At 36.5% G+C, this 27,188-nt stretch overlaps 1 protein-coding gene across 4 annotated transcripts in view; it reads left to right on the top strand.

The window, feature by feature from the left end:
• The window catches only part of PDE1A (phosphodiesterase 1A), a 284,872-nt gene that overhangs the window by 226,475 nt on the left and 31,209 nt on the right, over positions 1-27,188 (top strand). For all 4 annotated transcript variants that reach the window (XM_040972133.1, XM_040972135.1, XM_040972134.1 and 1 more), the window contains 6 exons: positions 105-221; positions 1,395-1,535; positions 13,447-13,547; positions 20,479-20,604; positions 23,184-23,285; positions 23,382-23,502. In XM_040972133.1, the coding sequence (XP_040828067.1) occupies positions 105-221; positions 1,395-1,535; positions 13,447-13,547; positions 20,479-20,604; positions 23,184-23,285; positions 23,382-23,502 (708 nt within the window). The remainder of the gene's footprint in view (positions 1-104; positions 222-1,394; positions 1,536-13,446; positions 13,548-20,478; positions 20,605-23,183; positions 23,286-23,381; positions 23,503-27,188) is intronic.

Here is a 27,188-nt window from a genome sequence, read left to right as displayed (position 1 = left end):
TATAACCTTCTATTGTTCAATGACTGATCAATCAAATATTTTCCATGGATAGAAACATAACTACATAGTATTGCCACCTGAAGTATTTATCCTTCTTTCCACAGGATGTTGATAAATGGTCTTTTGATGTATTTGCCCTAAATGAAGCAAGCGGAGAGCATAGTTTGAAGTTTATGATTTATGAGCTGTTTACCAGATACGATCTTATCAACCGCTTCAAGGTCAGAAATGTGGAACAAAGTGAAATGTTGTGAGATTTGGTTATTTGAATAAGAATGAAATTCAGAACATTTACTAGTCAATTCACATAGCATTTTCCTAGTTACTAGGCTGCAAAATTAGGGCAAGTTTGCCTCTGTGGTAGAATTCCCCACAGCTTACTGACACAGCTTTTTATGCTCCAGAACACAAGGCAAAGATTGCCTCATTCCAACAAAATACCAACATCTTCAGAATTGTTCACTGAACTTCGAGGTAGAGATTGGAACTAATATATCAAATATTGTAGATGTCTAGGGTTCCTAAAACGGAATGAAACTTAGCTGGGAGATTTTTTTTCAGACTGAAATGAAGAGGGGTTCTCATTAGTTTCCCTTATTGCCCTCTAAACAGATTTGATCCAGACTTCTGAGCAGCGCGAAGTCTGAAACTTTCACTTCCCAGAACTATGATGGTTTTTTTTGGTTCTAAAAGTAATAGAAGGTCATCTGTTTTAAACTCTTTGTGTTACAGATAGAAAAAAATTAAATTTCATCTTATATTTAGAAATTTCACCCTTTTCAATTAAAAAAATTTTTATTTGATAGGCAGATTTTTATAGAGGAAAGGAAGAGACAGAGGTCTTCCATCTGTTGGTTCACTCAAGTGTCCGCAATTGCCAAACCTGTGCTGATCCAAAGCTGGGAGACAGGAGCTTTTTCCCAGCCTTCTATATGGTGCAGGTCCCAAGGCCCTGGACCAACTTTTGCTGCTTTCCCAGATCATGAGCAGAGAGCTAGATCAGGAGTGGAGCAGCCGGAACATGATCCAGCACCTGTACGGGATGCTAATGATGGCAAGCAGAAGATGAACTAGCCTATACCGCACTAGCCCCATACTAGCCACACATTTTACCACTTTAAAGTGAGTGTTCCTATTTGACTCTGAGAGGATCATTTAAAGACTACAGTGTGGGTAAGGTTGTTATTTCACTTGTCTCCGTCAAGTACTTGGAGTTATATCACTGACACCTGGCTTAAAAGCCAGCATATTAAGGAACTGGATTTTCAGAACACTTGACGTTTAGCTTAAAGAAATCACTTCTCATGTTGTTTTCAGCTCCCAAACACTGTGCTCATGTTGGTTTAGTGCCACTTTCATAATCAAAATATATCCATAATTATTACTTTCCACAGATTCCTGTTTCTTGCCTAATTGCCTTTGCAGAAGCTTTGGAAGTTGGATACAGCAAATACAAAAATCCATATCACAACTTGATTCATGCAGCTGATGTCACTCAAACTGTGCATTATATAATGCTTCACACAGGTATCATGGTAAGAACATCTCTAATGACTTTGGTTAGTTTGGAAACATCAAATTTCAGTTTCCTAGGTCCCCATTGTCTCTTTAATGTCCATAGAAAAAACCATAAGTAATAATCTTTCAGACTTTTTTTAGATTTATTGACATCAGTAACATTTGTCAAAAAAAAAAGTATTTAACTCAGTGAAAAAAAGAGGTTCCTAGAAATGCATTACAATGTATGAGTTTTTTTTTTTAAGTTGAATTGTTCTGTGGTTTTGCTTGTAAAATTTTGTTGGAATGAAAAATTGTGAGCCACAAAAAACATCTTCTAAATAAAAGTTACAGTGCTGTTCCCTTTTTACTTATATTCTCCATTTCTTGTATTCCTAATTACAATCAAATCCTAATTAGGATTTAGGGAAATTATTTACTTGAATTCTTCCAAATTCTCTGTCCTCTTCTGTACATCTGGATAAATCATTGTGTGAGTGAATAAATGATTTAGCGGGGCAGATACTGGGGTAATGTTAAATATATAACAGAAGCAGTGAGTACATGACAACTTCAGCTTTCTGTAATAGATCTCAGGAGGACCTCAAAATGTGAAAAGAGGGGACCTTCTGAAAGTACCAAAAAGAAGTGGGTTCAAAGCAGAATGGCCCATGTGAGATGCCAAAATCCTATCGCTTCTTCGGTTCCTCATTTGTCAACACAGGCTGAGATTGTACCATATAAGAGCGTGTAATTGAATGTTTCTCTTTGTCCCAGAAATATGCTGCCACTCTGAATTTTAGGAGCCAAATCCTACTTATTGGAAAGAATCATTAGCCCTCAGGTGTATGTAATTTGCAGTCTTTGGAACCCACATAACCTTAAACTTTATCATTCTCCAGGAATGTCAAGCCCTAAAGATCTTGAAAATGTCCAGCAAATGCATCATTTTCCAAGTTTATCATAGGCAGAAATATTTTCCTACCCATTATCCTTTCCCACCTGTGATTTATTACACATAACACAACCAACTGCTACAATTCTGTCAATAGCGTCTCATAAGGTGCCTGAAGAAATTGTTCCTCGTCTTTCATTATTCATAAAAGTTCAAGACCCATTAGATGCCTTAGGCCTTGATCCCACTCCTGTCATTCATCCATATATCAATTGCTCCAAAATAAATAATTCCAAAGCAAAATGACTTAAACCATAATTTGCCATTTTCTCTCAAGTGTCTCAGAGAGGACCCGACTAGAAGGCTGTCATCTGGGGTCTCCCATGAGATTGCCACCAGTGACCATGACTGAACATCAAAGGACATCACTGAGCAGGATAGCCAATGATTTGCTTGTGCAGTTCTCTAATTATAACAGCTTTGGCTGGGAGCTTAGTTGTAAATTTAAGGATTTTTTAAAAAGTTTGATTTATTTGAAATTTAGAGAGAATCTTTCATCTACCGACTCACTCCCAAATGGCAACAATAACCTGCAGTGGCCAGGCTGAAGCCAGGAATCCTGAGCTTCCTTTGAGTCTCTCATCTGGGTGCAGAAATCCAAGAATTTGGGCCGTTTTGCACGACTTTCCCAGACACATTGTCAGAGACCTAGATTGGAATCAGAGCAATCAAATCTCGAACAGGCACCCTTACGGAATGCCAAAAATACAGATAGTAGCTTACTCACAGTATGAAACAAGGGCCCCTAAGGATTTTTAAAGATCTCATTACAGCTTTGTATATATTCTGTAATAAGTTATGAAGTCACATGTCCTGATTTGGCACACTCAGTCTTATCTTAAAGGAGACATAAATCTCAAAAACTTCACTCACTAAGGAGTTAGAGAAATCCTCTTCTGAGCTTCTAGAAGGAAGAATTAGATGTGATGTAATCAGCTACACTAGATTTTCCCAATTTAATGTATACATAGAGACAACTTAAGAAGTGAGACAATAGAAGACGATTTAAGAAGTAAGTGGGCATTTTGAATTAATGAAATGTTCATTTCCTTCACCCATTTCTCCACATGATTGTTTTGCTGTCATTGAGTTTCTGAAGCTCTTCCCCCACCCCCAATTTATATTATCATTTTATAATACAATGCCATTGGCCCTGGGATTTCCCTTATCCCCTCCTCAAATCCTATCCTTCCACACACTGACTTCCCATATAATATTACAATAATGTAGTTCTTCATAAATAGTCATAAGTGCATCATTGTGGGCATGGAAAATGGCAGAGTCCAACATCCTATTGTCAAGCTATATTTAAGTTTCATTGGGAGTCCATCTTTGGTCTGGAAGTAGAGATGCATACTACATTATATCTGGATATGGTAGTCTCCATTACACAGTTACTATTCATGCCCGTAAATGAAAAGCCACAAAACAAAATCAGCAACAGGAATAAAAATAGAAATTACAGTGCTATAAAGTAAAAAAACATGCTGCTGAATGACTAATTTGTCACTGAAGAAAAGAAAAAAGAAAATCAAGAATCTTCTTGAAGAAAATGATGCTATTGTATGATCTATGATCAGTGAAGAATTTAATATGGAGAAATGAAAGTAAAAGCAAAACATCAAAATCCACAAGATATAGTTTCCGCTGGAATTTGTTGGTGAGATATGTCTCCTGTATGCAACAAATGGCTTTTATTTATTAATCCAGTCTACTAATCTATGATGTTTGATTGATGAGTTTAAGCTGTTTACATTCAGGGTGATAACATGAATGGGTGGTAATTTGGCCTTGTCATTTTAGCAATGGGTTGTTCATTGATTTAGTCCTCTGTTATTATTTTACTGGGATGTTCTTCGCATTTGCCTTTGGCTTTGGTGGCTGCTATTCTTTTTCTCCATCAAGAGAATATTTTTAAGTATCATTTGTGGGGCAGGTCTGGAAGAGGCATATTCTTTTAACTTTTCTTTACTGTGTAAGAATTTTCTTTCATTTTTCAAAGACCAGGGAAAGCTTTGCTGGATAAATTATTCTGGTATGATTTTTTGTGTGTGTGTGTGCTTTTAGAATCTGGAATATGTCAATTCATTAGCTTCTGGATTATAGAAATTTTTTTTTACATATTCCTAATGTTTGATTGAAGAGAGTTTGATTATTATATATTGTGATGAAGATCACTTTTGGTCAACCCTGTTGGAAGTTTTGTACCCCTCCTGGATGTTATTTCCCAATTCTTTCTCCAAATTAGGAAAATTTTCCTTTATTATTTCTTTAAATACATTTTTTAATCCAGCTTCTTTTTCTGCACCTTCTGGAATTCCCACAACTCATGTTTGACCTTTTAATAGTTTCCCTTCATTCTTGAAAACATTTTTTTATCTTGACCCAGCTCAGCTTCCAGCTTTTTGATTATTTCCCCATTGTGACAAGAAATATCTTCCTATTCTGAAATTTTTTTCTTTTGCTTCATTCATTCTGTTTTGGAGACTTACCACTGAATCTTTAATTCACTCTATGGCATCTTTCATTTCTAAGAATTCAGCTTGAGTTTGTTTCAGTGTTGCTATTTCCAGTGTAACATACTCCTTAAATTCCTTGAATTCCTGTATGTGCTTCTCAGTGTTGATAAGAAACTTTATAATGAGTTTTCTGAGTTATATATCCCCAATTTTCTTGATGTCTTCCTCAGTTAAACCTGAGATTGACAAAGGCTTTTGCTCCTTTGCAGGGGAGTCTTCAGTAATATTCATTATGCCTCTGTCTCTTCTTTTGCTCTTAGTCATTGTACTTCTGGTTAGCAGATGCTTCTCCATGGGGCAGGTTTCTAAGCTGTGTCACCCACAAGACTACAATTTGATTTTACTAATTCAGCTTGGCACCTGGTTCTTTGCTTGCAATCACTTATGCCAGTCCCTCCAGCGAGTTTCAGCACTGGACACTTGTGTTAGACTTCCACCATGGTCTCCATAGCCCCAGTTCCTGCCTCACCACTCTCCACCTCCTGTGATCCTGTGCTGATGCTGCACCATTGTCTGTACAACCTTTCTTCTACTAACGGTTTAGGACACCAGGTGTCCTAAATAGCTAAGTTGCTGGTGGTACTGATCTTTCCAGCACCTGCTGGCTGTTAGATCTGATGGCTACATGGACCTATTTTGAGTTGTAAGATGGCAAATTCAGTATTATTTTCTTTGCGGGCCCAGTGCAATACACTGAGCTATAATTGAGATCCCTCCCAGCTCAGCACATGTGCAGCTAGCTCATTGTTGTCCCTGCAGTCTTAAAGCCTTTGCTACACTGTACAAAATCACGCCTAATGTGCCATAGGTGGAGTTATGGATCTGATGACCATTAGGTATAGGGGTTACCTAGGCCTATTTTGGGTGGAGCCTGTAGAATGCCATGTTGGTGCAGTGCGCTAATCCAGAAATGAGTTTGCTCCCAGCTTAGAGCATGTGCACTCTCATCTAATAGCCTTTGCCTGCCTATACAAGATGGTGCCTGATTCAGTTCTGGTGGGGGTCTGGGCTATGAAATCCAGCCTGTTCCCATACCACCTGTTTGGGATCTGCTGCTTTGTCTCTACTCCTGGTCAAATCAAACAAATCAGCAGAACGAGCAGTTCTTTACCTGTGTTCATCTGTTGAGCTGCCAATGAACTGTCCTTTCCACCTGGTGGCTGGTGGAGCTCCAGCCACCGATGGAGCTCAAATTGCTGCTCCCTGACTGCCACTGCGTTATCTGGTCACTGAAACACCATACTGCTATTTCCACTGCTTTTGGATGTCCAGGTGCCCCTTTGCCATTGGTCCGTACTCTCCTATTTCCTGGAATGTGCCCTCTCTGCCTGACCCTGGTTAATGTTTCTCCATGTCTTTAAATTTGTTCATAACCTATTCCACCTATTCCATCTTGATTCTCTGAAACTCTTTCTAAATCCTGGATATTAGGCCCCTATTGACTGTGTGGTCTGCAAAGATTTTCTCCCATTCTGTTGGTTGCTTCTTCACTTTCTTGATCATCTTTGCTGTACAGAAGCTTTTTAGTTTGGTGCAGTCCCATTTGTTAATTTTGGCTTTGACTTCCTGCTTTTTTTTGTTTGTTTGGACTGCCTGTTCTTTTGGTGACTTCCAAACAGTCTTTCCCTATCCTTATATCTTAGAGTTTTCTTCCGATGTTTTTCCTCTAATAGTTTCTGTTTTCTGAGTGCAGGTTTAGGTCCTTGATCCATGCAGAGCTGATTTTTGTGTAAGGTGACAGGTGGAGGTCTTGGCTTTTTACGTCTGCAGGTTGCTATCCAGTCGTCCCAGTAGCATTTGTTGAAGAGATGAAATGTTTCCCCTGGGTTATTTTCAGTTCTCGTATCAAAGCTTAATTGGTTGTACATTTGTGGACTCCCATCTGTGGTTTCTATTCTGTTCCATTGATCTTCTCTGTTTATGTATCAGTACAAGACTATTTTGACGACCATAGCTCTGTAGCATGTCTTGAGGTCTGGAATTATGATTTCCCCAGCTTGATTTTTATGCTTCAGGATAGCTCTGGTTATTCTTGGTTTCTTCTGCTTCCAGAAAACTTTTGTATCATCTTTTCTGAGAAGAATGTTGTGGAGATTTTGATTGGGATCACACTGAATCTGTATATTATTTTTTATAATATGGATATTTTGATGATGTTGATCTTGCCAATCCAGAAACATGGTGTTTCTCCATCTTTTAATGTTTTCTTCTATTCTTTTTCTTAATGTTTTATAATTTTCATTATAGAGGTTTTCCCTGTCTTTTGTTATGTTAATTTCAAGGTATTTAAGAGTCCTCTCTGCTATTTTAAAAGTTATTTTAAAATAACTCTCAGCCATGGAGTTATTTGTGTATACAAGTGCCATTAATTTATGTTCATTAATTTTGTATTCTGCTGTACTTTCAAATTCTCATGAATTCCAATAGTCTCTTGATTGATTGAAACTTTTGGTTCACCTATGTAGAGAGTCATGTCATCTGCAGGGATAATTTCAATTCCTCAGTTGCAAAAGTTTTTGGTTTTATTATTGATTTCCTTACTGATTCATAGGTCACAGTATAGCATTGTTTGCTTCAGGAAGGTCTTTGATTTTCTTTCTCTTTTCTTCAGTGACATATTGATCATCCATTGGCATGTTATTTAACTTCATATTGTTGTAAAATCTTTCTGTTGTTTTTTTTTATGGCTTTTCATTTAAGGAGAGGTATGGTAACTGTGTAGTACAGACTATCACATACAAATGTGTAGAATGCAGTGTGCATCTCTACTTACGAATCAGAGATGGACTTCCAATGAAACTGTCGAATATTTTGGCAATAGAATGATGGATTCTCTGTCATTGTCCATGCCTACAATGTCAGGATATACTTAAATAGCAGAATGACAGACTTAGGACTGATTGTGAAGGACTTTATAGTATTGTAATGATATGGAAGAAATCAGTGAAGGAGGGACAGGGATTTGGGGAAAAGGTTAGGGAAATCTTGGAATAATAAAATAAATAAATAAATTTTTAAAATAAAAAATAGGTGAAGTAAATGACCTAAAGCAAATGTATTCCAGCTGGTTTTATTCCTTGCCTGGTTTTTGCTCATTCTTTATTTCAGTTGTCTGAGAATGAAAATAAGACAATAATAGTTAGCATTAATAATTAGACACTGTAAGCATTCATAGATATAAACGTATAGCTTAAAAGCACTCTAGGCCTTAGAATATCGTATACTTAAACATCTTTACATGTTTTGTTTTTTAGTAGGGTAGATGCCCGGATGCACATTCACCAAAATTATTCTAATATCCCTTTGTTTAATAAGGTTTCTTTTTTTATTATTATTGTTAATCACATTGTATTATGTGATACAGTTTTATAGGCCTTGGTATTCCCCCTACCCCTCCCACAACCCTACCTCCATGGTGGATTCCTCCACCTTGCTGCATATTCACAGTTGAAGTTACAGCTGTTTTGCAACTCATGGTTTCTACTTAGTTTAACATGAAGGATGTGTCCCGGGAAGACGAAGTGCCTCCTCACAGGTGTGAATGCTGTTCCACTTGCTCAAGGAAGCTTCACTGCTTTACTCCTTGGAGCTGCTTGCTTTTCCTAAGGCATTTGTCCTCAGTCTGATAGCAGTTGTCGTGTCACATGCTAGGCGTTTCCTCTTTTCTGAAACACATGACTCTGAAAAAGTTAACTGAATAATGAGATACTTAAGTATCACTGAAATAGAAACTGAGTTTTCTCAGAACACAAAGGAAAGAAAGTGCGATAAGTACTTCAGAATAAACATCTGCTTTAATTATGAAGCTAAGTGAATAAATGTATGCCATTTTAGGCTAAAAGATAAAAATTTCATTGTTTGAAAATAGGCCTCTAAGTACATCCTCCTTTTTTGTTTGTTTGACGTAATTGTAAAGGGGTCCAAATAAAAATCTCATATCCCAGCTTCTGTACAAGAAAAGCTGGGATAAGTCATTGAAGGGTCTTCATCTGTTTTTGGAAAGCAGCCATTTTGGAGACACTGTAGATCAATTATAAAATTTGTGGACTAAAATGAATGTATCTTTTAATATTACTTTTCCACAGACATTTTGAACCTTCTCTTGTGCCAGTGGGTACACATGAAAATTCAAATCTACAATGTGACTTTAATTTCCCACTTACACAGGCAATGTTGCAGGACAGCACACGCCATTGCCAATTCCTCAAGGAAAATCTGATCCAGCTGGACTGACTTTGAAAGTTGAAGGTGTTAGTAAAGATCACATAGCCACTTTCTGAGAAGGCCAGCTATTAATGCAATCTATCCTAACTCATCACGATTGACTTGGAAACTTGGATCAAATTTTACTCATCCCTTAGCAAAAAATGTGTCAGTTGGGTTCTTTATTTAGGATGGACATTATGAAAATACTGATGGCAGATCTTCACTCTCCTCCCAACTCAGTAAAATATACTTAAACAGAAAAAATAGAAGAGACTTCACAATAAATGAGGAAAGGAAAGGTAAAATTTATTTATCAGTATGTTGAGTGTTGATTGAAACTGTATTACATGGCCAATGATGAATTTTAGAATGTTGTTTTAGCATCCCTTTATCTAAATGGGAAAGTGCTGTTAGATAAGTAGCATCGTAGAATATTCATTTAGCCAAAGCACTTTACGCTTTCTTACTACTCAGATGTGATATGTGCAACAGGAGTCACTTTGTTTTAATTGGTGCCCTGCTATTTCAGGATGGTGGCCTTATCACTGTGATATACATGGAACACACCAATGGCAGATGACTAATGAGTCTTGTCATCTACAAGATATTTTGAGGCTCACTGTCTCAAAGAGTGTTACAGTGAAGCCATTGTAGTTCTGTTAATGTTGTAAGTAGGCAGTACAAGGAGAGTTGAAACTAGCAATCCTGCCCACATGCATTCATTTCTCTCCTTTTGTCACTTAAATAACATGTAGTCCTCTGCCATGATGACAGTGACGTGCAATAATTCAATGCAGGCACTAAAGAGCAAATGCTTTACAGAGCTGCAAACTATTTTCAACTTGTCATCTGGACATGAAAGCATCCACAGACCTTGGCCAAAGCGTATGTGCCTCTTGCAGCTCTTGGCACACTCTTCTCTCTAACAATAAGAGTAGAAGAAGTATAGTTGGTTTGAATCTGATTCCTTTGGAGCTTGTAGTCCACTCCGCTCCCTTTATGTCATTACTGTGTATGCCTTTGTTTGCAGTCCATACTGGTTCGTGAAATGATTTGAGGACATCGCATTTTAAAGTAATCTACCTGAGCATCACTCCAGGTGCTAATACAAATACAGTTTAGATGAGAATGCTGTCTTGATTGGGCATAACCTAGGATCAGAAAAATCTTCTTGGTTCCCATGTTCCTGTTGGGAAGAGTGACATGATTCAGCTCTGACTTGTCTTAATAAATCATTTACAAAAATTCATGAATTTAAACATCATTTTTTCTGAGTTAGAATTTTCACTTGACACAAATGACTTCTCCTTTGACATATACTGAATGAGCTTAAGAGGAAACCAGTTCAAACTTTTATTGTCATTAATACAAAAAAGACGTGTATTTCAATGAAGTGTGACAGGATGTTTTCTCTTTCTTCCTAAACTATTTTGCAGTGTAAACTTAATAATAATTAAGGTTGTAGTGAAGCAATAAATAAGTAGAGCTCACAAACAATGTACTGTTCATGTGAGGCCAGGATTAGAATAAAAACAGGAAATATATTTATAGTTAAACTTTGACAACTGGAGGATGATAATTTCAAATACATGAGCTAATTTATAGTTAAATTCTATCATGAAATGTAATTTTCTTACTATTGCAGATTCATATCCTGTATTACCCTAGTGAATACTGAGTGCTGCATTTTGTAAAACCAGTTAAATCTTTCAGTCCACAGTCAGTAACACACACACACACACACATATATATAGTTAAGAATTTTTTTCTAAGAAATAATTTCTTCCTAATAGAACTGTAGGTTTCTGAGTACACAAACATCATCTTAACTTAAATTGCTATTCATTTCATAATGCTTAATTCCTAGTCCCTTTGGGGACAATGGAGGTTTTAGTCACATTTCACCCTATAATAAAGGCCATTAGTAAAGTCACTTTCTTCCTTTTAATGACCCACAATTAAATGTGTTTGTAGGGCGAGGTGCAAAATAGCATAGTGGTTAAAGTCCTCACCTTGCACACCCGGGATCCCATATGGGCACTGGTTCTAATCCTGGCAGCCCTGCTTCCCATCCAGCTCCCTGCTTGTGGCCTAGGAAAGCAGTTGAGGACGGCCCAAAGCTTTGGGACCCTGCACCCGTGTGGGAGACCCAGAAGAAGCTCCTGGCTCCTGGCTTCAGATTGGCTGAACTCCAGCCATTGTGGCTACTTGAGGAGTGATTCACTGGACAAAAGATCTTGCTCTCCATCTCTCCTCCTCTCTGTATATCTGGCTTTCCAATAAACATAAATATATTTTTTAAAATGTGTATGTAAACACAGAATAGCTTGCTGTATCTACTTCCTTCTATTCTGAAAATCATTTATGCTTTAACGAGCCAACTGTGAGGCATTAATCTTTAAGTTGCAACCATTAAAGATATCTTAGCTATCATTTTCCAAATTTAATGCCTTTAACAGTGTAGGTAACAAATAGGTTGATTGAAAGACCTTAAAACCCTCCTATCATATATTTTATTGCATGACAAGAATTAGATTTTCAACTTTCTTTGAAATTTTACAAAAAAATGGCCACTAACCACATTTTCATAGAAACTACAGCAGAAAGTATAAATAATTTTCCTAGTGATCCACAGAGATTTAAAATCAAGATTGCCTGATTTCAGAGTCTCTTTGCATGGCTCCCTACTATCTTGTTGTTCTGCAATGATATCAAATTCATTTCAAAAAATATATTAAGTTTGTATTAAGTTTGTATTTGCTCTGGAAAGGAGCAAAGATTAATCAGACCATGGTTTTCACAACTATGAAAGTTATAAGTTTTTCTGCCTACATTTTTTACTCAAAAGCCTATACTGGTTAATTCTTGCCTTGTATACAAATTCGAATGCATCAGCTCTATAAAAAGCTGTCCATCAACTCTTACCATACCTCCCAATCCTTTTCAATGTTCCTTCACTAAATTATTCAGCACAATTGTACTTTCAAAATGTTATTTCAGTACAAGGTCCTATGGTAATCAACATGCATTCCTTTTCCCACAACTTTGCATGAGTCTTTGTTCACTCTCTGTCAAGATCTTCTTCACATAATAAGATCCACATAATTTTGGATCCTCCATTGTTAACATGAAATACTATCTATAGTGTTGTCCAATGGAACTTTTAAGATAGAATGACTTTGTGAAAATGTGGTTATTGTGACTGGTAAAATGAACTTAATTGTACTTATTTTTAATTTAAATTGTCACATGTGGTTATCACATTGTATAATAATGTAAAAGTATCTTATAGAATGTGGGTAATGACTAAACTATTTAGCTTTTAGTAATATATGACAGGAGAATTTCATTAAACCATCACTTGGTAATAGCAAGATCAGTCTATATAAAGCAGATGGTCCTAGATTTTAAATGAATGCATTTATGCTTTCCATGATCATGGGTAAGTTTAATTGCAAAATCATATATGCATTTTGAATGGAAAACTTAGTAAGTTCTCAGAAACTCTTCCAATTTTAAATATAAAAATGTACAACTTTTCTAATGAGAAAAATGAATATATTCTGCTTTTAAATAAAAAATTCTCAAAGTAGGGTATTCTACAAAACATACACGAAGATATTTTGGTGATGTATGAACTATATGTTAAAATAATGATTAAAATATAGTTATCTTAAAAGAACTCAAAATGATAAGGCTATGAATTCAAAATCCAGCGAAGTCCATTTTCTATGTCATAAACATTTACTCATTTTTTGGTTACCAAAGATAATTATTGACTTCATAAAGTATCTTTTATATATAATAAATAAAACTGAAAAAGAAGAAAAGAAAATTTAAAAGAAATTTTAGGGGACAGCTTGTGTTGTTGTATGTAAAATCAACACCTGCCATGCCTGCCTTCCATAGGGCACAGGCTTGAATGCAGACTGCTCCACTTTGAGTGTAGGTCCCTGCTAACGCACCTGGAAAAAGCCACAGAAGATGATCACACTGCTTGGGTTCTGCCATCCAGGTTGGAGATCCAGATGAAGCTGCTGTGTCCTACTTCGCCCTGGCCAAGTCCTGCTCATCAGCGCCATCTTGGGAGTTCACCCATGAATGGAAGATCTGTATCTCCCTCTCTCTGACTTTCAAATAAATAAATAAATCTTTAAAAAGAGACATTAAAAAACATTATATGATCAAGTGTGCTGTGGACTGAAAGAGATTCCATGTTTCTAACTATAATGAACTCTTTTTAATTGTTCATTTTCTTTTCTTCACCAGCACTGGCTCAATGAACTGGAAATTTTAGCAATGGTCTTTGCTGCAGCCATTCATGATTATGAACATACAGGGACCACAAACAACTTTCATATTCAGACTAGGTAAGCTGGATGAAGTATTTACTTGCACAAGCTAACATTTGAAACATTTTGTTGCTACTTATTATTTAATTCAAAAGAATAAATAGCAAGCAACACTCTAATAATAGGTTTGTTGAATTTTGGGGAAATTTTCTTAAGCAGTAAGCATTCCAATAAGTTATTTTTTCCAAGAATCTTACATATATTGTGCAGCATGTTCAGCAGTTTAAGGGACGTAGGAAGTTTAAGATGATTCCTCTCTGCCCAGAACTTAGACTGTGAGCTATCACACAAGTCAGACTTGTCTTATAACATGTAATTTAAAGCACTGAATCTGTGTCATCATTGCATTTTGAAAACAGTAGAACGGGACTCAAAAACAAGCACAAAAATAAAAGAAAGCTCATTTTTAGGACAGCATAAAGTACTAAATATAAAATAATTGCATTGGTGTGGTGGATTTGCTGAAATTGATGTGCCCATATGAATACATTTTATTAGCTGATATCCATAGTACATACAGGGCGTATTCTTTGTGTCAAAGGTCCTATGAGTTTTGATAAGGGCATTTGGCACATACCAAGAACACCACTATAGGCATATATGTGCAGGATTTTGTGTTGTTTGGTTCATTTGAATTTCTTTAAGCTGTAAGAACTGATTTTCCAGAAAAATGGAGCTGTTGTGTTGGTATGGAATGTTTATAAATATTGTACTAAAATAGTAACACTTGGGAACTTAAGGGAGCTTAGGGTGACTAACGTAAAAAACCATCTCATCTAAGACTTGCGGTCTAAGAAAAAAAGAAAGAGCTGTTAAAGGAGGGCACTAAAAAGAAAAATTGATCAGTCTATGTGCACATGATCTGGTAATGGCAGGTGTAGATCTGAGAAGCTGGAACAAGGAGCACACATTCCCAGTCCAGTTAGTGACACAATCTTGCTCCCACAACCATCCATACACATCATGGCTCCTTGAAACAGTGAGGGTTGAAATACAAGCAAGGCAATGCTGGGAAAGGCCTTCTGTCTGTCACTGGAATGGAGGAAATCCCATCTGTCAGAAGGACTTCAGCGGAAGGAGAGACTTGCACATTAGTTGGTATGGCAGCACTGTTATCTCATATTCACCTAGTCACAGAGTAGGGGGAGTTGTGCTTGCATTCAACTTAAACATCGTAGGAGCCTTTGCATATTAAAGTCTCCTTTCTTCCACTGAATCCATAAAGAGAAAGATCTCAATCAAAGATGGCTCATTACTGAGCTGGAATCTGCACAGACCCACAGAGATAGGAGTTGGTGAAGTGATGTGTTATGTGAGTACTTCTCCACTTCTCACTCTGAGAACTGCAGGCAGTAGTTGGGGGATTTTCCAGAGCCTTTTCAGATCATCACTTGTAGTTTTTTCTTTGGTGCTAATTTTCAATTGCATGATGAGTCCTAGATTGTGGTTGATCTGGGTTGTGCTGAAGACAAAAAGGTAGAGAACAAAGATGAAGATAGGGAGAAAAAAAGAATAAGGAATGGAAAGAGTAGGAGGAGAGAGGTAAAATAAATTTTTTCTTATATTGAGAAATTACATAAGAAGACAAAAATGCTTTACATGTCACTTATTTCCTTATACATTACTTAATAGCCTGTTGTTAAATGAATGAATTCTACATGAATTTGAAAATTCTGTGAGCATAGATGTTGCAACCAAATATAGCAATATAACATACTGTTTTCCCCCCCAAATTCTCCATTAATTCTTCACATCTTGTGAAGGCATAAACAAGGTTACAAGCTACTGGTATCCACTGTATTTCATATTATTCACTGCATTTAATTTTATAGCGCTTTTATAATAGAGACATTTATTGAATATTGTAAAATAACTGAAAAGTAATTCTGAACATAGAGCAGGGCTGGATTTGAGTTCAACACAGATATAATAATTTACATGATTCTTGAAAGTATAAACGAAGGGAAATAATTTCCTCTTTGTGAAAATGTCGAGCTGCACGTTACCATGGTTACTGAATGTTGCTTTGAGTCTTGTTCTTTTCTTAGCAGAGACCATCTCAGACATTATGACCATACTGTATTCTCAGCATTCTTATTGTATTTATTGGGGGGGTGGGGAATGGGGTTAGGGAAGGGGAACCTTGTATGCTTTGCTGACTGAATCTGGTTCAAAAACAAATCTTTGCTTGTTTCTGAAAGGAAATGTTGGTCATCTTTGAAGATATTGTCTTGTAATAACCCAGACAGAACTGATATGACTGTATTTTAAAGGTGTATGAGCTAAACAATGTTATTGGGGGAAAAATCAACTTTTCCCATGATTTCAGCAATGATTAGAAATCCACATGGTATTTTATACAGCCAAGACCTATTTAATTATTTCATATATGCTTTCTAGTTTTGCTTCCTGTGGACTAACTCACAATTTTTGGCTAAATGATTTTAGGCCTTACTGGGATTAAAGGGAAGCCTACTTTGGAAATAAAAGTAATAGCTAAATGTGTATGCCAGCCCACCTAAGCAACAATGCTAGAAACAAAAAGGAAGGAATTATTGTTGTGCTTGATTAATTATGTTGTATTAATAATAAATCTTGATTTACCTGGCATACTTGCAGATACAAATCCTGGTTGCTGCAGGAAATGCCACACTTTTTGGTCACTTTCTTAAAAAAAAAGTTTTGTTCTGCCTAGTTAAGGGCTACAACATTATGTGACTGGAAGCATGAATAAAATGGTTAGTAGTATGAAGCAAATGAACATATCTGTCATTTTAGTTATGTATTTTTGTTGTTTTGTTGTAACTGTACTTTATTTTCTTCTTCTCTATTCTGCAACAAACATTCAGTTGGCATGGAAAGTACTAGGTTATAACTAAGGTTCCACCCACGCAAAGTCCAAAACAGTAACTTTTGCTAGAGGAAGTTTTATACAAGGGGAAAGACAGTGAAAGAAGTCTGAAAATGGAGAGAGATGGCAGCAAATTGCATTCTTGTTTTGCCTTTTGCTTCGTGTCTTTAGCTGCCTGCTGACAACTTGCCAAGTTATACAAATGGGCTTGTCTTTTGAACATAGTGTTTTCTCCCATTCTACTTCTGCAAAGTGATCTGGCAACCCAAAAGGAAACAGCAAAAATGGGCAAAAGGCTGCGTTTTACACTGATGATGATGGTTGGTACACCTCAGACAACATAAGAATACCAAAAGCACTCATACAGCTTTAAGTTATTTATCTAATAATCAAATTACATGAAAATACGCATGGAAAAATAATAACATTCCTTTGAATTCATCATTGTAAAAGTAAAATTACTTTATAAATTGCACACCCATTTTAAGGTTTGTTTAAAAAATCAGTTTCTTCGTTGAAACTTAAAATATCAGTAACATAACATTATAAGAGATAATGACAAAGAGACTCAAGAGTTTCAACATCTTCTCTACCTCATACCTAAAGTAATATTATTCCAAAGGAATGTTAGTCCATCAGTAATAGACATAAGGGATTCTTATTCCTTCTTTGACTTAATGAGACTGGGTTAATTTCTTACTCCTTAGTACAACTAGATGCTCTCACTGTTATATGAAGCGTAAGTGGAAAGGAAAAAGCATATACACATTTAAACTGTGATAGCAAATAGAAAAGATAAGTACCATGACCAAGAAAGATTTATCCCTAGCACTGTTTAATTAATGAAATTAATAAAAGAATACCTAAGATTGCATAGTGTTTTGGGGAGCAGGTATTTCTCACAGTTCTGGAGGAGGCAAAGTACAAGGTCTGCTGAGTGTCCTGCATTCTTACAGGATAGCAAGAATCAGCCAGGGGGAGACTGAGAAGCTGAGAATGAACCTGCCCTCATGAGTCTATTTGCTAAAGGAATTAACGCCCTAGGAGGGCGTGGCCCTTGTAACTAACATAATAATTCAATTAATAAATTATCACTTCAGGCTAAACACAAATCACATGATAATATTGATAAACAAAGGAAGAAAATTTGAAAACTCCAGCATGCATTCTTGCTTAAAAAAATTATCAGTAAGCTAGGAATGCAGAGTTAGCTCCTAAAATAGAATAGGTGTTACCAGGGTTGGGGGCTACTAGGGTTAGTTAGGGAGACAGGAATTTCAGTCTGAAAGAAATAAGTTCAAGAGATCTATTATGTAGAATGGTACTATACTTAATGAGGTGTTATTGAAAATTATTAAAAGTGTATTTGTAAGCATTTCTATACATGCAAGTGATAAACACGTTAGCTTGATTTGGCTTTTGACAAAGTATACATCTTTGATAGCATCTATACATAATTTATAATATATATATGTTCACTTTAAGAGTAAATAATAAAATAAAAAACAATATTTTCACAAAACCTACAGCTAACATTATACTTAAAATTTTCCACTAAGTTTAAGAACAAGGCAAGCACTCCCTCTCACTTCGGGATATTAGACATCACCGTGAAAGCCCTATAGAGCAACACATGAGTGGAGGGGGCACACATATTTGGAAGGAAAGACTGAAACTATCCTTTTTATGTTTGATATGATCATCTGTGTATAAAAACTGCAGCAATCAACATAAGTTTCCAAAACTAATACATGGTTATGGCAAGGTTGCAGGACACAGGGTTAACAGCAATGAAGAAGTAGAATTTGAAGCTGAAAACACAAAATTTTTTAATTAGTACCTCTAAAATGAAATCCTTAAGTTTAATTAAATATGCTCAGCTCTATAGTAGGAAAATTTAACAATTCTAGTAATAAATCCAGAAATATTTTGTAGTCATGGAAAGATGAAATAAAACATACAGATAAAAGATACATAATGCTTTATTGACCCATACTGTTGATGAAATCTCAATCAAAGTCTTGGCAACTCATGTTAAGTGTGTTGACAAAAGGATTCTAAATGGTAGACAGACCGAAGACCTAACATAATTGTGCAAGGTTAGAAGACACAGTTTACACTGAAGCAGTAACAGTAGAAGAGGAAAGGCTGGTGATGGCATGGTCACTCTTGTGGTCTGAGCATTTCATAATGTGAGTCATGTGACAGTGCAAAAAGAAGATGCTCACCAGGAGTTGGACTTTGTGGTCTCCAGGACTGTGAGAAACATCAGTTCCCTATCAACTACCCAGTCCTGGATATTGTGTTAGAACAGTCTAAAAGGTACACAGAGACACAGACCTTACAACCCTCACAAAAGATCTGCAAAGATCACAAAGCTAGAGGTAACACAGAAGAACATAAGATGCTTCAGAGAAAATCTAGTTGGCCTTGGATTTGGCAGTGATTTTTAAGATTTGTTTATTTTTAAAGATTTGTTTATTTTGACCGGAAAGCCAGATATATAGAGAAACAGAGATAAGAGAAAAATCTTCAATCCTCTGGTTCACTCCCTAGATGGCCTCAGTGGCCAAAGCTGAACTGTTCCCAAGCTAGTGAGCGCAGGGTCCCAAGGCTTTGGGCCATCCTTTACTACTTGCCCAGGCCACACGCAGGGAGCTCAATGGGAAGTTGGACACAAAGCAGCATGAACGTGGAATCCTAGCCCTTGTAAGGTGACGATTTAGTCATTGAGCCATTGCACCAAACTGTGGCAGTAACTTTTAAAATATGTTACTAAAGGCTCAATTTGTGAAAGAAGAAATTGGTAAGCTGAATTCCATTAAGATTAAAACTTATTCTGCTGTATTCTATTGAAAGAGGGAAAAGATAAGACACAGTGGCAGAAAATATTTTAAGACATAGTTTATAAAAAATTATTATTCAAAAGTACAGAGAATGATTAAAAGTCAAGGAAAGAATCAATTTTTAAAATAGGCCAAAGTATTAGAAATATCAGTAAAGAAGGTATATGGATAGCAAATAAGCATATGGAAAAGTAAGCACATCAGAAGTCACCAGGAAAATGAAACTGCAGGGGAATACCACTACATACATATAAGAATGAACAAACTCCAGAAGTGGTCGTTGTATGTGACAGCAAGGATATAGGGCACCTCTATCGTTTGTTGCTGATGGGAATGCAAAATGATATGACCACCTTTGGGAGATAGTTTGGCAGTTTCCTAAACATATGATGCAGAAATTGCATTTGTTGATATGAAATTACTAATGTATGTTCATACAAAAAAGTGCACAAAGGCATTTAAACCAGTATTATTAACAATTCCTGCAAAACTGAAAGTAATCAAAATTTCTTTTAATAGGCAAATGGATAAGTAAAGTGTGATACATTCAGCCGGGGGACATTATTCAGCGAAAAAAAAAAAAAAAGAAACATATTTGGCATAAAAAGAAATATCTTGGCATAAAAAGACACGGGGGAAATTTCAGTGCATGTTCATTGAAAAGAGCCAATCTGAAGACAACATGTGATTCTGAATATATGACATTTGGAAAAATCAAATCTATGGAAGTAATCAAAAGATCAGTGGTTAGCTGAGAAAGGGATGAAGAGTAGAGCATGGCTGATGAATTTTTAGCAATGAAAGTCCTCATATGAGACCATGATGATAGTTACATGTTGTTGTCTGTGGGCAAAACCTGACAAATACACAGCACCAAAACTGAACTCAGGTAGTATATGCACTTTGGGTAACAATGATCTGTAAGAATTAGTTCATCTTAAAACAAAAAAGCACTCTATGGGAGATGTTGGTAATGGGTAAAATTACTTATGTGAGAGCAAAAGATAAATGATAAATATTTATACTCCACCCACAGTTTTGCTGTAAACCTAAAACTGCTATTAAAAAAACAAAGACTATGAAAATTTTGAAATATCATAGTTGTGACAAAAGAAACTAAGTACTTCCATAACTTTAAGATTCCATTTAGAGGGTTTTATCTCATGAAGTAATTTGAAAGTTGAATGTGTTGACCTGGACATTCATAATGTGTAAAGACGTCCTCAGCTGGGTATTTTGTGTTGCTTCTTAGGTCAGATGTTGCCATCTTGTATAATGATCGCTCTGTCCTTGAGAATCACCATGTGAGTGCAGCTTACCGACTCATGCAAGAAGAAGAGATGAATATTCTAATAAATTTATCCAAAGATGATTGGAGGTGAGTTTTAGAGGGAACCTCACTTAGGGAAAAGAATAGATTATGTGATGCATGGTAAACAGTAAAATGCAATGCCATCACCAGCATACTGCAAACTCAATTACCACTGATTATTTGCCTAAGAAAGATAAGTGCATAAGGGATTGTGCTCAGGAATCAGGATCTAGTCAATGGAGCGGGAAATATTCCAAGTTAATTCAACCTCCACACACATGAATTAGCACACCATATAAAATAAGTCAAGAGACACATGATACACTTTTGTCAACAGAGCAATGCTTAGTATATATCATTAACATGTTAATTCAAAATTTTACCATCATATTTATTCCTTCATTTGTTATCTTTCTATATAAGCAAAGTATCTTTAAAAAGTTTTAAGCTCCACTACTTTGGTGGGGGAAGAGAATAAAATACACTAAAACGATCCTAGTATAGAAGGAAATGCCATGTTTCCCCAAGGCATCTGTTTGTTTAAATGACATAGAACAATGATACTTGCTGTCATACAAAGAAGTAACCATATGTAAACCACCATTCTACATAACTTTGGCTCTTCTCTTTCTAATCCCTTTATTGTCATAAGTCCTAAACTGGAAGTTTTCCAGATTTAGCAAATAAAGGGAAAAGGACACTGAGTTTGTAAGGATGGACTTCAGATAAGCATAAAATCCTAAGGGGTAGCTCATACAGAAAGAAAAGTTTTTAAAAAGCACACTGTGTTGTATTCATCTTTAATAAATATCATGTGAAGAACTCAGTGTTATTATACTTTTAAAGCAACTTAAAAAAAATGTCCAGAAGAAAAGTAACACAATCTCAAGAACTGCCTTTTAAAACCAAAATATAATAAAATGGTAAATCTCAGGCTTAAAAACATTGTACCAATCTCAGAATTACTTTTAAAGCTTCCTGGTTTCCTAGGCCAATTTCAGATATGAGCTTATATTTGCGACTTCATAAAATATACTGAAAGGTTGGGGGGTCAAGGAAGTTGGGGAGCTTCATTTGGGACCTGGTCAAGCCTTTCATCAAGTTTGCTGCAGCAAATTGTAACCATAGAAGTTTTCTAGTCAAGAAATGATCTAATTGTAAAGGAATTATAAATCAATCATACTGCTAAGTTATGTGGAGAATAGATGGGCAAATGTAGAACTTTGGAGAGATTTTAGGAGATATTTCTCAAGGTCCCCTTCCCCCAGAAAGAATATTTATCCCTACAACATTAATAGTTTGTCACTAGTGATTATCGTTCCAAGAGGTAAAACTTGTAATATTTATTTTTGTTATTCCTTGCATTAAGCTTTTTGTTTCTCAAATTTTTCTCTGTTTCCATTTCAGTGAAAACACCAATCCTAATTGGGTATTTTCATAGATTTTTTTTTTAACAAGGCTGTATGTAATGTGTTTAGCAAATTTACATCACCAATTTGATAGATGTGTCATGGTGCTGTGTCTTAAGCAGTAGCTTGTTATACCCATATCCCATATTGGAACATCCAGAATCAAGTCTGTTATTTAGCTTCCCATCCAGCTCCCTGCTACTGTGCACCTTGGGTGGCAGCAAATGATGGCCCCAAGTATTTGACTGCCTGCCACCCATGTGGAAGACTCAGCTGGAGGCTCATTTCTTCAGTCTGGTCCAGCCCTAGTTGTATGCATTTGAAAAGTGCACCTACTGATGGGCAATGTCAACCTACCTTGTTAGTTGTTTTTCTGTTTAGTAACTAAGCCCTTCTCTCCCATAGTGCCAGTGGTTCTGCCCGTATTATTATATTGGGTTAAGTTCCAAAAGTTTAAACTGGGGTTCTTATGATGAAGTATTCCTTATTCCAAACTTTGGGAGTGGGACTTTTATTGCTAATTCCCAACCTAGGCACCAGGTAGCTGGATGACTAAGCAAAGGACACAGTCTTCCCTGATAGCAAACATTATTACCCTCTTATCTAAAGAAGATTTAATGTTTTAAAATTCATGCAAAGCAGATATAATACAGTTGCAATCAGTGCTTATGCTGAATAAATACTGCACAAGTAATACAGATTTTGTTAATGGTAGTAATTTCATTTAAAAAATACAAAATCAGCTTTGAGTATACAAGCCTTTTTTATCTGTGTCACTTCTCAGAGACAGACAAGAGGCCTTTCATTTTGTTAACTATATGAATTTAGAATGATCTCAGTCCCATTAGGATATATGTTTGCTTCATAGCACACAAATACTATATTTTAAGTAATGGCTTTAGTGGCTAAAAATATATTCAGATAGAAAAACAATAGTTAGGAATTAAAATGGGGGGAGGGAGAGATTGTAATGGTGGTAGTGGGAAGGGACATTAGCTTCTGTTAGAGGAGATGTTGAACTCTCATTCAGATCTGTGCTGGTAATTTCTTGCATCAATGAGAGTTACAGGGTAAAATAATCTCAAACTTTTGTAACTACTTTTACATTTAAAAAGTGTCATCTTCTGTGTTCATGTCCCTTAAGAAGACTAAAATGTGATACAAATCATTAAGGAACAGTTCCACTTTAGAACAATGAAGGATAGCTGAAGATGTCTCCTTTTGATGACTCTGCAGGGATCTTCGGAATCTCGTGATTGAAATGGTTTTATCTACAGACATGTCAGGCCACTTTCAGCAAATTAAAAACATAAGAAACAGTTTGCAGCAGCCTGAAGGGTAGGTCATTTTCTTTTATCTTGTTAAAACTTAATGAAATTATACTATATATCATTTACTTTGCTCAATAATTTGAATGCATCTCTGGTTTGACAGGATTGATAGAGCCAAAACTATGTCCCTGATTCTTCACGCAGCCGACATCAGCCACCCGGCCAAATCCTGGAACCTGCATTATCGGTGGACCATGGCCCTGATGGAGGAGTTCTTCCTACAGGTGCCTCTTGCACACTACTTGAATGTTTACATAAATAATAACATTGCATATTGACATATGCTGCTTCTAAACAGAATCCAGAGCTGATAGCTTCATATTATCAACTCTCTACAAGATATTCTTGAGGATTTTTGTCAGATATGTTGATCTTCCAGATAAATAATCCTGTGTCGTGTATTATATACTTTAAGGAGTCAAGTCTTAAGGCTTAAAAATGGACTCTCAGGAAGTTAGGAAGGGTTAGATTCATTACCTGCTCCAGAGGCAGCTTGAAGAGCAGAGACAGCAAATGACTTCCACAGTAAAAAGAGAAAGGAGAATGTGCAACACCTCTGCATATCAGAATTTAGTCATATGTGCATAACTGCAATTGAGACCACAAAATACCACTTGTAGTGGTGTGGACATGCACCTGCTCATCCAAAAAAAAAAAAAAACCTGAAATGTTGGTAAGAAAGCAAGCTTGCACACGGGGAATAGCCCATGCTGACTGCTACAAGGATACATTTTTTTTCTCCAGAATGTCCCTGTTATGACCTCTCACCATCCAAATGGGATACAGCCATACAAGAGTAATACTAACCACTCAATGTTAGCCTCAAATCCTACAAGGTGTAAGGTGCAGGATTCCATAAAACTTGCTCCTCTTCAGATTTCAATCACTAGAATGGCCGTGAGACACAAGCACTTTTTTTGCAGTTATAGAATTGGAATTTCTCAACACTGCTCAAGCTTTGTAATTTTCTAGAACAGTGCTTAGCATTCAATAGGGTCTTACATTTGTAGTGACAGTTTTACTAGAAAGGATACTGTGGTAGGCACAGCTCAAAGAGGTACTTGGAGTGAATCTGGAAGTTGTTCAAACTGCAGCTTCCATGCCTTTTCCTAGCAAAGTAATGGTGTGTTACCATCTGGACTGTTGATGGGTTCTCTGACCAAGAAGCTCCACCCAAGCCCTAGTGGTAGAGATACGCATCAGTACTCATGACCATGTGACTGAACTCATTCTCCAGCTTAGCCTCCAATATAGGGGCTAAACTGGCTCCAAATCCCACACCTCTAATCCCGTGATGAATCCTGAGGCAGTCTACAGGACCTACCAAAAGTTGCCACATTCATGTAACAAAAACTCTCTGCTCCGGAGATTACACAGGTTGGTGAAGTTCTGTGCCAGGAACCCAGAAGAAATATAAATATTACATATCATATCATAGTCCCACTCAGAGAAACTCTTATGTCTGAATTTGCAGATGATTTCATTTCTTACTACTATTCTTTCTTTTGGAAGTTCATTCATTGTTTTGTAAAACCCATTCTGAAGACAAACTTCAAATGCATTACTATACTTAGAGGAGTATTTTTCCTGGCTCCCATTGTCAATGGAAACATGATTTGATCTTTAATGTTTCATCTTGAGAATCATCTTGCAAATTCAAATGTTTTAATAAGAATACATAAGTACAAATAGTTTTGAGTGGGAGGTGTTTGGTGCAATGTTTATGTCACCCTTTGGGATGACTGCATCCATACTGGAGGTGGTGGATTTGATAACTTCTACTTTTGATCTATTTTCCTGCTAGTTCAAACCCTGGGAGGCAACAGACAGCAACTCAGGAAGTTGGTTTGATGCTACTCATGTGGGAGATCAAAATTCAGTTCTAGGCTGCAGCCCAGACTCTTTCTGGATATTGTGGCATTTGGAGAGTGACGAAAGCATATAAGATTCTGTGTGTGTGTGTCCATCTATCCCTACCGCTCTCTCCATGCCCCCATATCTGTCTCAGATAAGTACAATTTATATGATTAAGAAAAGACAAGCATAGGGCCCGGTGTGGTAACATACTGGTTAAGGTCCTCGCCTTGCATGCACCAGGATCCCATATGGGTGCTGGTTCTAATCCTGGCAGCTCTACTTCCCATACAGCTCCCTGCTTGTGGCCTGGGAAAGCAGACAAAGATGGCCCAAGCGCTTAGGGCCCTCTACCTGCATGTGAGAACCGGAAGAAGCTCCAGGGTTCTGGCCTCAGATGGGCTTAGCTCTGGGCACAATGGCTGCTTGGGGAATAAACCAGCAAGCAGAAGATCCTCCTCTTTGTCCCCTCTTCTCTCTGTAATTCTACCTTTCCAATAAAAAAATGTATTTAAAAAAACCTAAAAAAAAAAAAAAGAATGGTTCCATTTCAATTAAAAAAAAAATTACCAAGCATAGACTGCGAGCCTGTGGTGGGTGGAACTGTTTTGTCATTGTTTGTGTCTAGTAAACTGTTTCAGGTATCTGACTTGCAGGAATCAAAATACATTCAACATGAAAGGTTAAATCTTGTGAAAGGAACATGATCTACTTAGAATATTTTTTATTTCCATTGTGTGTACTTTTTTCATGTTATTCGATGTTAAACAGAATAAGGAAGACTAGCTTTTTAAAATAACATTGAGTAATAACAAGATTCTGCGGAATGTCAAAGTATTCAGACATGGACAGCATTTGCTTGAATGTCGTTAGTATTTAGTGCAAAGCAGTCCAAAGAAGAGACGAAAGCATAACTATGTGGACTGCCCTGACATGAGTGCATCTCTGTTAGCATTACTTCATCTCTCCCAGCATTAAAACCTCAGGTCATCACAGATTGCTTTAGGACTTTAGCTTTAAATCAAGGAACTTACTGTGGAAACATCATTTTTTTTTTCAGTTTCTGGATTTTAAAGGAGGAATAACTTTCAAACACCCTTCAGAGAAATATTTAGTAAAACAGAATATGGAGTTAAAGCATATGGAGACAAAACAAGCAACTGTGATGCACCAGATGTTTATTCAAACAAAGCAAGTTTATCAGTATGAGATTTAAACTAAGACATGATACTGATTTCAGCAGGTAGAATGCTTTCTCGAGTTCAACTTGATAGATCTCATAGCATCATTATTCTTAACTATATCAGCTATTTAAGCCTTTGGAAGGTGGATATAGCAATGAATCTAAAACTTGTTGTGATCTGTATTGTTCAGAATATGTTTAACATAAGCTATTCAAATTGATCTGTGCATCTGTGCAGATGTCTTAGAAACTCAAGACGGCAATGTTTTTGCCTGTGTTTTCTTGGCTTTTCTTTACGTAGCCATCTGTGAAACTATCAATTTTCCTGAATTTTAGTGTACCAATAGATACTTTCTTATTTTGTGTCTAGCCTGGGTGGTTGAAATTTTTTATCTTAGTAAAAATAGCATGCTTGTATGGCAATTTGTACATAGATTCCTTCCTTCACTCAAAATATACATAGAAAAAAATATATATATATATACTTAGAACTTTTTTTCTTCATCATAAAATTCACTGGCCTGTGCTAGAAGATTTGAAGGAAATTAAAGGAGTTTCAACAAATTCATCAGAGTCTTCTGTTGTAGTATAAAGGTAACCATTTATTGTTTCCTCCTGGATAAAATCTTTTATGTACATTATTCATGCAGATGCTCAACAAAGTGTCTTGGAAATGCAATTGGACTCTGTTTTAAAAAGCCCAAGGCTAAGCCCTCGCTTTCATCTCTCAGCAGGGAAGCATAGCGATCTTCATCTGCTGCCTCTCCCTCAGGCTGATTGTAAAGAACAGAATGCCAGAATGCGTGCAGGAGGGCTATGCCATGAGGAGAAATGAGGAAAGAGTGGTCATTGATTCCTGTAGTCTGTTTTATG

The sequence above is a fragment of the Ochotona curzoniae genome, unplaced genomic scaffold, assembly GCF_017591425.1.
Source record: "Ochotona curzoniae isolate NIBS_2020 unplaced genomic scaffold, NIBS_Ocur_1.0 contig_2210, whole genome shotgun sequence".
NCBI lineage: Eukaryota > Metazoa > Chordata > Mammalia > Lagomorpha > Ochotonidae > Ochotona > Ochotona curzoniae.
Note: the sequence above shows the minus strand (reverse complement) of the source record. Positions and strands in the feature narration are given on the sequence as shown.